We start from the raw sequence: 15,546 nt of genomic DNA on the forward strand, positions 1-15,546 counted from the left end.
ACACGGAAATGTGAACGAATTAAATCATATTTCCCATGTTTAGCGTGTCATTTAAAGCAGCAGAAGAACTTGTCATATGACTACCTGCAAATAAATCACGCGCCCATGTCTGTTTCCCTCTTCCCTCTGATATCAACATGGCTTTTCAACCGTGTGGGTTGCTTCTGTGGAAAGTAACCTTATTGTTTTCTCTCTTTGTTGTCGGGGAAGGAAAGTATAAGGGGTTCAGGAAGCTGAGTCAAGGGGAGATATCAGCCGGAGAGCTCTGCCTGAAGAGCAGTGGTTCACTCAGAAGCTTGATCACTTCAATGGTGCAGACAGCAGAGAGTGGAAGCAGGTATTAAGTCGTTTGATTTGTTGTTTGCATATCCTTACAAGGGTTGAATATATATTTTAAAAGTCATCAGATTAAGCTAGTCCTTGCTTTCTCCTGAGTTATAAATTATACCCAGATAAGTTAGTATATGATCCCAGCTAGTACAGGTAGACAAGGGTATAACTGTGCACTTTTCCATCTGTCAAAAAGTTCTATTATAATCACTACAGATATACTGGTGCAAACCTGACATATCCCTGTCTGTGGGTTTTCCCACTCTGAATAACTCGTCTCTGTTTTCTCCCTCAGAGGTACTTTGTCAATGAAGCCTTCTACAAGCCAGGTGGTCCGGTGTTTCTGATGATAGGTGGAGAGGGCCCGGCCAGTCCAGCCTGGATGCAGTACGGGACCTGGCTCACATACGCTGAGAAAGTAGGAGCACTTTGCTTGATGCTGGAACATCGTTTCTATGGAAAGAGTCACCCGACTGTGTAGGTTTGATCTTGCTAACTTAATTTTTGTCCTTGTGTGAAGGGGTGTTCACTCCCAGCCTGTTCAGATCAGTTTGTTCAATCTCTAGAGCTTTTAGTCTTTTGGGGATTTTTTTTTGCAGACAGGTTACAACAATGCCAGATGGCACGAAATGCTGATCTTTCTCTTCTTCTAAGAGAACTGCAGTTCAATTCATGCAAATGATTCAAAACCGAAACCAAAAAATTTGCCAGAATGCAAAGGTGTAGGAGGAGGCAGATATTGGTAAATGGAAAAAAGTGTAACTAAAATGTCTGGACTGTTTTCTTCATGTATTCTGAACTAGTGTGGACACCAGAGAAGGTCAATTGTGGCAGTACAAACAAATGAATCATTTTTAATTTTAGAGACAGGAATCACATTAGTTTGACTCCTCTTACTGCCAAAATGGCTAACCTGTCAGGTTGGCAGCTTACTAAAATTGTCCAATAAACACAAAACCTTTGATTCTATAGGACGCATCTATTTTGCGTCACATTCTGTTTAATGAATTCAGTAGCAACCAATGCATATTAGTGAAGATAAATTAGGTCCATCAGAAGAAAGCGCAACAAGAGGATTCTGTTAATATATCAGAAACAATCAGTGATCATCTGACTTAATGTTTATACAGTGCGTAGCATGTATAAACAGCTGGTCCTGCATAGCCTAAATATACTTTAAATACTCCATTAATTGAAAGTGAAAGTATTTCTGCCAGTTTGTGAAAGGGCGGTGCAGACTGCTTTCCAATATGGCCACCAGTGGCACAGTGTGCATTTACTGGATATGAGTTACATTATTAGAACAACCAAACCTTAAACTGAAGAGGTATATGCCGGTTTGTCTAGTTTTTTTTGCATCTGCCCAGCTCATTAATATCTGGCACAAGTACACTGCAAAATACTTCTTTAGACAGTACAATATTTGAAGCCTTTGAGTCATTACAAAAAGCAGATACAATCAAATCTGTTACAAGAAAAGAAAGTACAGTAAAAGTGGATCTTAATGAATCTGGTTTATTCGAATTCTGCTCATCCAGTACATTTCTGAAAAGTTGGTCATCAGAAAACGTCGTGTGTTTTGTTTTTTTTGTTTGTTTGTTTTGTTTTTTCACCCTGGCAGTTTGATTTGTCACCGACTGTAAAATGAAGTTGTAGATTAGGGAAGTATCACTTTACAGTATGACCTGTGCCAAAGGGCAGTCATTACCATCCCCCTCAACATGTGTTCACACTAGTTTGAGAGCTTTCAGCAACTCTGGTTTCACAATACTGCGTCAACAAAAGGACAAAAATCCATCAGGCCACCAGCTGCATGTGATTAGTGTATACAGCTGCTGATGCTGGTGGAGCTGTTGAGCCAGTAGATGGCAGCCCCGCATGGCCCATGTGGTATTGTTCAGACTGAATGATGGATACACAGTAAATGGCTTCCATCTCCTCTCTTCTCTCCATTTAGTGACCTCAGCACAGACAATCTGCGTTTCCTCAGTAGTCGTCAGGCGTTGGCTGACCTGGCACACTTCCGTGTGGTGATGTCGGAGACCCGAGGGCTGACCAACAGGAAGTGGGTGGCGTTTGGCGGGTCGTACCCGGGTTCTCTCGCTGCATGGTTCAGGCTGAAATACCCTCACCTGGTCCATGCCTCTGTGGCCACGAGTGCTCCTGTTTATGCTACTGTCAACTTCCCAGGTATGAAGAGACACGCACACTTCACACTCACATACACTTTATTGCTGTAAAGTAAGAGTGCTTTCAAAAATAGACATGCTAATAGATTATGTTCATCAATTAACAAAATGCAAAGTGATTGAACAGAAGGAAAATCTAAATCAAATCAATATTTGGTGTGACCACCCTTTGCATTTAAAACAGCAAGGTACACTTACACAATGTCAGGGATTTTGTACGCATATTGCCAGATGTATGATTAAACAAATATACCAAAAAGGTGCTAATGCTCATAAATTCAAAATATAGGTTGAAACACAATCATTGACTGATAAAGAAAAAGCTGCAGGAGGAATATAACTGAGTGAGGAACAGCCAAACTCAGCTAACAAGGGGAAGTTCCTGAAGACAGTTTACTGTCAAAAGTCATCACCATGGCAAGAGTGAGCACAGTCACAAGGTAGTTATACTGCATCAGCAAAGGTAGAACTTTTCAAGCCACACAGGGGTTTCCAGATGTGCTGTGTCGAAGCTCTTTTGAAGAAGCACAAAGAAACGGGCAACGCTGAGTTCCTTCAAATGTGTACCTAGAAGAATTGCCGCTGTCTTGAAGGCAAAGGGTGATCACACCAAATATTGATTGGATTTAGATCACTGACTTTGCATTTTTAAAAATTTATAAATATAATCTATTAACGTGTCTATTTTTGTACTTTACGACATTTTTTTCCACACCTGCCTAAAACTCTTGCAACGTGCCATTCCTTTCTGGATAATCTTTTAGTTGAGTTTTATTCCAAACTCTATTGAAAAAGCAGGGATGATTTGCTCTAAGGAAATTAATTATACCTTTAAGGATGACGTGAGATTATTTATTTGTGCCTTTTACTTTTAAATTCAGTTTTACGTTATGCACCAAACAACCCAACTTCAAAGAAAATGTCCTCTTTGAAATTGTTTTTGCCTGTAATCCCTACGGTATGCTCCTGTATCAACATCTCTGTAGAACACATCAAGCGTTAAATTGAAATTTACCGCAGTTTTCTAGTTTTGTTCAGTGTCTTGGAAGTAAAAGTCCCAGACAGATCAAAGACGAGGAAGGCTTCACTTCTCTACCTCTCTCTGTGTCTGTGTTGTGTTTGGCTGAGCCCATTGTTTTCCTCCGGAAGGCTGCGGGCTAAAATCAAGGTCAGGGTAGCTTTGAACATGGACCTGTACTGTTCCACCCACACACACTCATGCTATCTTGAAGACGCTATCACACACATTCTCTTTGACTCTAGGAAAAACATCAAAACAAATACATATACAAAACGCACAGAGAATAATAGTGGTGTGGTGTGCTTATGTCAGACTCCTCCGCCTCCCTCCCAAGTCCATGGCACCACAAAGTTCTTATTACTTGAAACAGCAGTACACTTAGCTAGCAGTAAGGACCTGGCTTTCACTCCAGGTGGAAATATTCCAAGATTTTGTAATGGAGTTTCTCCTCTTGGAGCCTGCCTTTTTAGAGTTTCATAAACTATGAAATTCCTTGTGGTTGAAACTCATCGTTTCACTTTCAACCTCACTTTTAAATAAATACTTTCTCAAGCACTTGACTACAGCTGGGTTCATGCGCTACTTTGAAGGTGAATTGGTGCCTTTGCAGTGCCTCAAAATAGTCCTGTATGTTTAACCAGGAGTTATGTGTATTATTGTGGTCTTTTTATAGCTGCCCACATTTAAGTGCCCACACCTCCCTCTGTCTTTATGTTTTGCCAGAGTACTTGGAGGTTGTGTGGCGTTCGCTGGCCTCAGAGAACGCAGAGTGCCCCCTACTGGTAAAAAAGGCTTCAGATACCCTTATGGAACGCCTGAAGGACCCCAAGACCTATGACAACATCACCAAAGACTTCAAGTACGTTCTCTAAACTCTGTGTAACCCATACCGTCTCCACCCCGTAATTTACAAAAAAATTCAAAACTTGAGCTGACCAAGGCCAGGAATGGTTTTCCAAGACTTCTTTCAAATATCAAAAAAGTTAACTCTTTGACTTCCAACCAGCCAACCATGTAAAACAAGTTCTCTTTGATTATGTGGATAAGGAGGGGAATTATGATATATTTCCACAATAACAAATTAGTCTACTGATGATGTTATCTTTTTTTGCAAAAAAAGTTAAAAATGTATAATAATAATAATTATAAACTGTATATTTTACTGCATTTTGAAGAACTTTCGCTGTGTAATACATTTTTACTACTTTTTTTGTCAGACTTTGGTACAGGGATATTTTATGATTTTTAGTTCCAGGCTTCCCTTTCATATATTTGCTTGAATTTGTTACAGTACATTAGGACACAACATACTTCATTGTTTCCTCAGGGACATTTTTCTCGGGCTCATTGTCACTGCATTTAACAAATGTTATTCTACATTTTACATACAGAGTGCGTAGACGTGTGACATACTGCTGTTCTTCTGTTTACAAGCATTTGAATTCCTGTTATTACAAGTGAATACAAAACATCCTAATAACCTTCATTAGATTCTAGAGCTGCAACTAACTGTCATTATATCCATTAAGTGTTCCAGAAAGCCACAGCAGGATCTGGGTGTGGCAACCTAAAGTGGATGATGATAACCACCATGAAGTCAAAATATCTGCTAGGAAAAAGATTCCTAGAATGTGTTCGCTGTCAGATGGCAGAAAATGACCATAGAGCATGTGTTTTAGGAGTTGTCAAGTTTGCCACCAGAGACCTGATAAAGCAAGTTCAATCAATGTTGCATGGTTGACAGAATTTCAATAACTTCAAATCAAAAACAGTTTTGGGACAATCACGATATGTTTCAACTTTACCGTCTTAAAGCAATAGATTGACATTTTGGGGAATATTTGTTTATTTGCATTGTTGCTGAGCGTTAGATGAGAAGATTGATACTACTTTTATAGCTATTTATTAAATATGCAGCTGGTTAGCCTAGCTTAGCATAAAGACTCAATCCATGGCACCACAAAATTAACAAAATCCGTTTACCAGCATCTTTAAAGTTCACTAATTTACATCATTTGTTAAATCTGAAAAATACAGAACTATCTGTATAAATGCCGGACTGTATACCAGTCTGTCATTTTCACGCTTTGTATTTCAGCTAGCTCTTTCCCCTGTTTCCAGTATCTATGCTAAACTAAGCTAACTGTCTTTTTGCTTTAGCTTTATATTTGCCGGACAGACACGAAAGCAGTATCAATGGTCTCATCTAACTCTCAGCCAGAAAGAGAATTAACGTATTTCCCCAAATTTTGATTTTTTTTCCTTATAAATCTGCTCAGTTTGGGATGGTGAATTGCGCTGCATGTGAAACAGCACCATTAAATGTGAGCAGTTATAGCTCACATAGCTTTAGTAACAACAGATGGACTAGCAGTGATATGTGGAGTGGTTTGAGAGGTTCAAAGAGCAGCGAGGGTTGTCTTGGTTCCTCGTTTGAATCGGGTCCTGTTACTTCATGAGTGTCCCTCAAGCCTTTTTGGACTGAGCCTGGGACTCTGGAATGTGGGACCTGCTCCAGAGAGGAATACCATGGGCAGATATCAGAATTAACAACATGAGCCATATTGAACCCCTCCCCTGGTTATAGATGGGTGTTATCCAGTTTATTGACATGTCTTTATTGTAGAATTGCACAGCATTAAAGCTGTCTATGGAAAGCTTGCAAACCACACTGAACATTTAAATCATATTCCACATAGTTATTAATTATATTTATTATTTTTTTTATTGCTGCAGTCAAAGCTTAAGTGGGTGTCTTTAGTGTCACATAGTCTAAATGCCAGGATTGTACACTCTGACAAGAATAAAATTCAAATGGAAATACTGAATATTGCTTAAAAAGATGGTGGGCCTTTTTAGACAAACGCCCCTTGTTACATTATGTCCTTCATTTTCACTCATTGTTTCAGTTCAAGCATAAAGGGTTTCTCAGCATGCTTGTGCTACGCCTGCAGTCATTACAGCTGTCTGGTTGTTATAGTGACTGTTAAGTTCAGTCAATATGATGAATATACAGGCTTAGATGTTTTTTATGTTAGTGGTTAGTCTCTCAGAACTAATGTTGTCATGTAGACACATTAAAGCCTTGTCTTCACGTCTGCACTGCCCTCACCACATTGGGACAGTTTAACTTCTTGCAGATCATGGAGACCGTAGATGCAGACATGTCCTCATTCAGGCACAAACAACACAAAGGTGGTTGGAGACTTGTCCAGCTTCCAAACCACAATGTCTCAGAGAATACTGTACTTGCGTCACAATTACATCCTGAAGGAAGTATTGTTCATTACACACACACACAAACACACACTGTGTGTCACCATTGTGACATTGCTAAAATCAGCAATGTCACAATGGTCACAACATCAGCATGTTATCTACATTTAGTAATGGTCTGACAGACACTAAAGGAATCTGTAATTGTACCTCTTCAATCTTTTTCACAGACAGGCATCTGTGTACGCACCTCATTACTGTCCATTGGACAGACCAAATCAGCATGCATGTATTAACTTTGAATGAATCACTGTTCCACCAAGAGTGAAAGTGGAATCCACTGTTCAGACTCTTAACGACTCTTAACAAGACTAAGCGTTCACAGCCATGCTAGCGTTAGCATTTAGCCGGGCCTGAGTACAGCCTCACAGAGCATGGCAAAAATGCTAATGTTTAGTGGTAGCACGTGTAATGTTGACCGTGTTTACCTCTTAAACACATATTAGCATGTTAGTATGTTAACATTGTTTGTTTGCTAATTGGCACAAAACACGAAGTACTAATGGGACTTGATGGGAAAGGCCGATGGATCACCAAAGTTCCCATTGTGTGTAAGTCATGAATGGCTGTGCCAAAGTAGTGTGCTGACGGTCATTGCTGTCCTTGTATTTGGAGAAATAAGGTGGAACATTTTGAATAGAGGTCAACACAATCCATCCACATCCATTGTGGTCGGCGCTCTAAAGAAGTGTAACTGTTTTGTTTTATACATAAGAAGCTCTGAACACTTGCTGGTGGTTTGCTGTGGGCTTGCTGTGTACTTGCCGTGAATGACCTGAGGTTTTATTTCCTGAGAAGATATCATGTAGCAAGATGCATTGTACTATTGCTAAAACACACCCTGGTCTAAATTTCCTACCATTTTCCTCTCTGTCTCCCCCACCTTCCCTCCCTTCCTCCACCTTTCCCAATTGCCCCATTCTCCGCCACTTCTTCATCTCCCTCCCTGTGGCCTTGCCTCCTCTTGTCTGTCATCTTCCTTCCTCCTCCTGTCCTCCAGCTTGTGTTCCAAACTGCAGATCCAGACAGAGATGGACTCGGCCTACTTCCTGGAAACGCTGGCTGGCAACTTCATGGATGTGGTCCAGTACAATGAAGACAACAGGGGGTTTGAGGTGAGAGAGAGTCTGCCAAACAACAGCAGTAAAACCTCATAAAACATGGATGGAATCAACCAATAGCTGACATTTTGTGCCAACAGTTTGGGTCTTTAAATTAGTTAAAGGTTGTTTTTTTTATTTTTTTTTATGCCAAAATAAGTTCATTGCTCATCATGAGTCATTAAAACTACTTTAACATAGGCCATTAGCTGCTTAAAGGAATAGGTCAACACTTTGGGAGATATGCTTTTTCTCTTTCTCGCCAAAAGATAGATGAGCAGATGGACACCTCATGTCTGAACACAAAGTAGGCGGTTAGCTTAGTTTATCTTAGCAAGAAGACTGGAAGCAAAGTAAAATTAAAGCTGCAAGCAGCGATGGGCGGGCCCTCGCATGTGTAGCGCGTCGGGGCGTGAGGCGGCCGCGTTGCATACTCTGGAGCTCTGCCGGTGCGGTTATGAATTTGCTACGCGCTTCGGACGCTGCATGAAGGTGTTATACGTTACTTCCTGTGTTCCCTTTGTGGCGCTACATAGCACTTGGCGCTATGAATATAAATTAATATTGGCGTGTAGATGTCTTCGGGGTGGGACAGTTATCAAGCACGTAAAGTTTTGTTAAGATGTGAGCATGTACATTGAATTTACAACAACTTCCTGTGTCATGGCGAAGAGTTGATCTTTGACGCCACGCCACGGACACGCCCATTGACGAAAAATCACAGATAGCACAACTTTAGAGGGCACAGCACAAATCTGAAGTCGGTCGGACCAAATCCCTAGGAGTAGTCCGTTAAAGAGTGTGTAAATCGCCAAAAATTACCATTAAATCCAAAATGACTTCCTGTTGGGTTTAGGCAATGGCTCCAAGAGGCTTTTTTGTGCGTCTATACATGATACAAGTACCACAAAAATTTATTACATCTAGGTTAATCTTTGTCCGGGGCCACACTGTAGGGGGCGCTAGCGAGCCATTTTGCCACGCCCATGTGCGAAACCCATAAAATATGAAATTTGACGCCACTCCTGAATTTTGTGCAAAGTTTGGTGAGTTTTCGAGCATGTTTAGCTCCGCAAAATTGAGCTTACTTTGCAGAAAAAAGAAAGTCCTCGCAAAAAATCCTTGCAGTTTCAATAGGGACCTCACACGGTTCATGTTCGGGCCCTAATTACTGTCCAAACACCTCTAAAGCCAAGCCAGCTTTTCCCCCCTGCTTCTAGTCCTTCAGCTATTCTTTTAAAGGATCATTTCAGCCATTTACCAATGTAGACCCATTTTTTTTCATACTGACATGAACAGGGAAATATGATGGGAAAATGTCCATGTTGAAAATGGCTAGAGCTGAGCTTTAAGGCAGGTTTCAATTTTTATAGACTGACCAGAGAAATTATTCCAGTATAATTTACTAAATCCTCTTAGGGGTGACAGACATCTGATATAGAAACAATAGATCGGACATGACATGATGTATGTATGGATGTTTAACTGCGACAGAAGAAAGGGAGAGTTTGTGCAGAGCCTTTGTAGGTCAGGGGTCGACCTAGTATCCAGTCTTGGTTGAGTGGAAGGCAGTTATGAGGTGTAGGAGGGTTTCAGACAGCCCAAGCAGTATACTGAGACATAATAAACGTGTTGTTTAACAGCGAGAGGCCCAGAGATACGGCCTTGTAAGAGGGTCTCCAGAGATGCCCCTTGGGCAGCTTGCTTACTTTGACTGGATCTCTATATGAGAAGCGGAGCCCCTTTTTGTAAGCTAAAAACATTATAGGTGGCATTTTTCTATAATGGTTTCCCTATGTGTCAGCTTGTTTCACAAAACTAGGGCATCTGTTATAATAACCATGTAATCAAATAGAAAGGTTTTGATTTCCATGACAATGACGCCATTCTGAGAGTTTACCAGCGAGTTTAACATCAGCTGCTGCAAAGCTGAGGTGGACAGGTATGTGTGCTAGTGTTATGATCATCATTTCTTGGCCCACGGATGTTACAAAAGTCTGGCCATGTGTCCATCAGCACCTCCATTTTATTAAGAGTCTCAGAGGTTTTTTGTGTTTGCTGATATACAGTGTTAGGCTCATTTGTTATAGAGCAACCACAGAGTACATCCTATGGTCAGGATCAACTCATTATAATTTATTGTCTGTCTATATAATAACTAAAGCCCAGCCCTGGGGCTGAACGATTTTGAAAGACATTCTTATTGCAATTATTGTGACTGATTTTGCAATTGCGATATTGGAGAGAATTTTAACATAATTATTCTCATTTTCATTGAAAAACAAAAAACTCTGTAGAAAATGATTTGCCAGGACATCTTTACAGCATGGCAATATTTAATTTAAAATGGTATTTTGACACTTTTGTCTTTAGCTAATATTGCACCTGTGAGTTTGGCCATATTTCGATAAGATTTCAACTAATTGTTCAGCCCTAGTCCTGAACTAGTAGGAAATCTTACAGCTCTTTCAAAATAGTTTCAAGTAGGACACACAACCTGTCTCACAACATGTTTTCTTATTATTTGTTACTGTACCTCTGTCCACTTTCTTTTTCCCTCTTGGTGGCCTTTTTTTTTTTACCAGTTTCCCCTTTTTTCATCCCAGCCCCACTCTGTGCCCCCTGGTGCCTTGAGGAGACGTGAGTCCGGTTACCAATAAGCTGATGTGAAAAAGTAACAAAAGACTCTGTGGTCTCTCTAGTTTCCTGTCGCCCCAAGCTAAAGAGACACTTATAAAAGAGCCCAGAGGAGCGGTGGGCCACGGAGTCCACAGCACCGGCGCGCAAACACAGTTAGAAGCTGCCTGTCTGACACAAAGGGCTGGGTATAGAGCAAACTACCAGGTTTTAGGTACCGCTGAGGAATTTGGGTAAGAACTAGGACCGTGGTGTAACTCTATCAGAAGAGTCAGAGCAGCAGCTTCACAGTTGAGAGGTTATCAATGGGGTGCTTTTATAAAATACGGATGGACATTACGCAACACTACAGCTTGTTGACCAAGTACTAACAGTTCTTCTTTCTACTCAGAAAATGCTGAGGTGCACATAGGATAGTAGTCATGGGTCATTCATAGTTGACGAGGCTTTTGTTTTGCGTGTAAGAACAACTGTGACCACTGGCAACTGTTTACTGCTCCAACCCTCATTCCAATTCTACATTTTGTTTTAGTCAGGGTTATACCTGACAGCAGGAGCATTGTGGGAATGGTATACAGGAAAGGGATTGCCACAGTTATAAGAAAGTTGCAATGAGCTGTCTCCAATTGTTGGGCTGACTTTATGATTCATTCAAGATAGTTTTAATCTGTATATAGACCCTGAGCACTCAGTACTCAGCAGGTCCCCAAGGCTGTAATGTACTGTAAACCACCAATGACGCATTGGCATTTCTAGTGATTGTGGAGGGAACTAATGCTGGACAGCACTTCTCCTTACACTTCCTATTTGCCTTTCTGCAATTTGTAGCACTAACCTTGTATGTTGCCATCTCCTAAAGGGAACATAGATTTTTGTAGAAATTTTACTGCACAGCAATTTTGTGGTCTTTATATGGATCTTATGCTACGCATTTTGTGCGATCTGTCACCAGCTGTTTATTCATTGTTTTTACGCTGTTGTTTTTTGCTAATTTGCATGCGTTAGCTAAAGTAAAGATGGTGAACATGGTAAATGATAACATGTGAACACTGTACACCATGCCATTTTAACTTGTGATTTTATATATTGTTTTTTTAATAAGTTTGTGATATTTATTGTATATTAATCTTATGTTGTGAATTTTGTGGCGTCTATCCCCAGTTGTTTGCTTTTTGTTTTTCTACCACATATCTTGGCCAGACTATTTCATTTTATTTCAGTGAGGGTTTTTTTGGGTTAAGTAAAGGTTAAACAAATGTAATAAAACAAAAAGCTCTCCTCTTGCTGCCATAGAGTGCCAGTAATAACTGTAATACTGAGATTTTAATGTTACGTCAAAGCCAGTTATTTTTCAAGAATGAACAATAAGAGAAGGCACCTGGGGCTAGAGTGCGTAGGTCTAGCCATAATAAATTAGGCCAGTTCATATGATAACTGCCCTTCTCCCTTAGGTGAAAGCTGCTTAAGTTCTTGTGAAGAGAAAGAGTTTATATTTGGCAGAGAAAACCATGAAATTACCTTACCGTAGGCATGTGGTTTCATAATGAAACTGAAGCTCTTGAATGTGGAAAACATCATCGGCTACTATCTCCATAAATCTCTGTGATTCAGAGCTAATTTAGAGGATAGATTTCTTTCCAATTTGTGTGGAATCAGTTCGTCATAACCAGGTAACGGGTACAACAGGTAACCCTAAAATAATACACCAAAGTATAAAGAGTACAACTATTCATATGACATTGTCAAAGTGTTAGTTATCCAGAATACAAAAAAACAGTTGACAAAACAATCTCACCACAAGGTCTGTTTAACAGCTGTTTGGAGTTGTTTTTTCAGCTGCTGTTTCTAAGCTCAACAAAATAACAACAACATAATTTCTCACATCTCTCCTGTGGTATGTAGCCATGCAGATAGTTTAATGGCCTCTCAAATGTCTCCTGATTTTGGTAAACGGAGCCCTTAACCATTTGCCTACGACGGTCCATTGGGTGGCAGTGAACAGAACAGAGAGAACTTCTGTGAGGAGGCCAGCCTGTGAGGAAACACTTATTTCTGCCTTGATTGTATACTGCCAGATAACAGTATAGTGCATACTGTGAGAGATTGGTATATTCTGTACTATGATCAGGACAGCACAGAGAGGAGGTTGAGGTTCACTCACAAAAGTCACATCATCTTCATTAATTTGCCTTTTTCCCCTCTTCTTTATGGCGTGGCTGTCAATTTAGGGAGTGATGGGCACCAACATCACCATCAAGGGGCTGTGTGGTTTGATGGGTGACACCTCACTGGGGGAGCCTTATAACCGCTATGCTGCAGTGGCCCGCCTCATGATGGAAACATTTTCTCTGAAATGCCTGGATGCCAGCTTCAATAACTACGTCAGAGACATGACTAATACGTCCTGGGATGGGCCGGCTGCAGGTGGAGGTGGGTATAGTCCAACTGAAATTTCCCACTGTTGTCAAAAAATATTACAGGAGTCAAATGCAGTGGACCCCAGAACCACCATTTCCTCCATCATCAGTAGCGTCAGGAGACCAGAATATAACACAGCCACAAGACAGGTTATGTGTTGGGATGTGGTTTTAGTCACAACGTAGCAAACCCATTTTTGGGTGTTGTCGAAAAGCTTTTTTAGGAGAAGTTAAATTCTGGCAAAGTAGTACACCAAAAAATGTCATTACATTACTTAACGTCTAAATAAGTCCTGGAATGATGTAAACATGTGTTTCACTGGAAATTTGACTGAGGAAAGGAGACTATTCTAAGACCAGGTATGCTATTTTTTGAATGTTGTCTCTTGATGGGGCACTCAGGATTGAGTAACAAGTCCGCATGTTTTACCAAAAATGGGTTCTCTATATTCCATGTTATACCTTTGCCCTGGGCTGTGGTTTCAGTTTAATGAGTAGGGGGGCGGGGGGTTACTGGAACAGGAAGTGGTCTCTTAAAAAACCCACTCGGATGTGTCTGCTTAGACTCTCTCAACTGCCCCCTTGTCATGTGGGTTTCAGTTGCACTCTTTCCTCTCCTAATTGAGGCTGAATAACTGGAAGTGAATACTTTTTGAGAAGAAAGCCACTTGAAACGAATCGTTCGCTTTACCTTCCCTGTGTCATTAGTGCCTTGATTTATATGAATATGTTGGCCATGGGTACATTTTGTGTATGCGTGTGTGTTGTCAGGGCGACAGTGGGTCTACCAGACCTGCACTGAATTTGGATTCTACCAGAGCACTGATTCCCCCAACCAACCATTCACTGGCTTCCCTCTTGTGTGAGTACAATAAACATTGCCTCTCTGCCTCATAAACTCATAGTTATATTTTACCCTTCATCTGCTCCCCCATGACCTACTCTTATTCCCACTGCACAAGCTGGCCATTTTCTTTCTTTGCTTCCAGTTTCATTACACGTTACATTGTTAATCTGTGTTTTCTCATTTAGGTATCATGTAAAACAGTGTGCAGACTTCTACAATGTCAGTTCTGGGCAGCTGGCGGAAGCTGTGGCCCAGACCAATGAGTACTACGCCGGCTATGACATCCGCTCCACCAGGATAGTTTTTCCGAACGGGGCCATTGACCCCTGGCACGCCTTGGGAATCACCAAGGATATCACACCTGATCTTCCTGCTGTTTTCATCAAAGGTAACAATAGATAAAATCCCACTGACGTACAAGCACTGTGACTTTGTCTTAACAGCTCAGAAAAGATTGATGTTATACCGTCTTCTAGAAACAAGAATTTTTATATCGAGAAACATATATTAGTATTCAATCTGATTTTAAAAAAAAAAACACAATAACAAAAAAACAGCCCAGTCCATATTCAGCAATTTTACCACATTGACATCTTTGCTGCTATCCAACTTGCTAGCTTAGATAGCAAAGTAACTAGCAACAACTACTTAGGTGGATGGATGGATGGCTTGTTAGCAAATGTTTAAGGTACTAACTGGAAGGATAAATGTGCCCATCTCATTTATTCCCATAACTGTGTATTTGGTAATTTGCTGATCAAAATCCATCCAGGTAAAATCTGGACTGAGTTTGAATAAAAAATATAAGGTTTTTAGACATCAATGTTACATATAAACATTGTTTCAAAAGCATTTTGAATTTGTAGCTATGTGTTAACTATGTGTTGAAATGGAGTCAAACTTTGTTCACAGGACAGTATGATTTTAAAAATATCAAATGGCACGAAGTACAAAACTCAAGCCAAAATCATACATAAAAGACATCTGATTACAATGAGTCCAGTAGTTTTTTCTTGTTTATGTACAGGAGTTAAAGTCCTCAATGTCGACCTAACTTTTGACCATAGTTCATCATTAAGCCTAGAAGGAACTGATTGAATTAGTGTATTTCCGCATCTAATTGCTGAGTCACACAAGTGAAATGAATTTTTTAGTGGTTGCTTTACATTACAGAAGGCAAGCAGCAGTTTCAGAGTAAAACAATGGCTTACTTGTCTAACTCTGTCTTTATTAGGTGGATGATTGTTCTTGTAAATCAGAAATTCTCAGTTTTACTGTTTTTTGCTGCCATATCCTTAATATTTATATTGTTTCTCTGATCCAGGAACAGCCCACTGTGCCAACATGTACCCTGCCAGGAGCGAGGATCTCCCCCAGCTGGTTCTGGCCCGTGACCACATCTATTTACTTCTCCAGCAGTGGTTAAAGCAATGACTGACAGCCAAACAGGCCAATCGATAGCTTTGCAAAGCAAACTAATTACTCTTTTGACTAGATCCTTGATATTGGTGTGACACTGCTTATTTTACTACCACATTTAGGACTGCTTGAATAGGCACTTTACACAAGGATCGGTAGGTACAAAGGTCAGGGATTTGAAATGAGTGAAACAGTTTTGAGTTGATGAATAAATATGTTTGGTTTTTTTAAGACTGTAGAAGCTATTTTCTCATTTTTAGTTTTGTTCTGAGGTACCATTGCAAAAGTGAATAATTACATCCACTTCACC

At 40.4% G+C, this 15,546-nt stretch overlaps 1 protein-coding gene across 1 annotated transcript; it reads left to right on the forward strand.

Moving 5' to 3' along the window:
- Positions 1-99: 99 nt before the first annotated feature.
- On the forward strand, positions 100-15,474 carry prss16 (serine protease 16). Its single transcript, XM_038693057.1, is given in 10 exon segments — positions 100-240; positions 243-337; positions 626-807; positions 2,288-2,520; positions 4,264-4,399; positions 7,817-7,931; positions 12,782-12,983; positions 13,742-13,832; positions 14,003-14,205; positions 15,142-15,474. Coding segments are annotated over 10 exon segments (1,470 nt in total). The 5' UTR covers positions 100-137; the 3' UTR covers positions 15,252-15,474.
- Positions 15,475-15,546: the final 72 nt, after the last annotated feature.

This window comes from Micropterus salmoides, unplaced genomic scaffold (assembly GCF_014851395.1).
Source record: "Micropterus salmoides isolate LMB-PRFRI ecotype aquatic unplaced genomic scaffold, ASM1485139v1 Ms_hic_scaffold_3, whole genome shotgun sequence".
Classification (NCBI taxonomy): domain Eukaryota; kingdom Metazoa; phylum Chordata; class Actinopteri; order Centrarchiformes; family Centrarchidae; genus Micropterus; species Micropterus salmoides.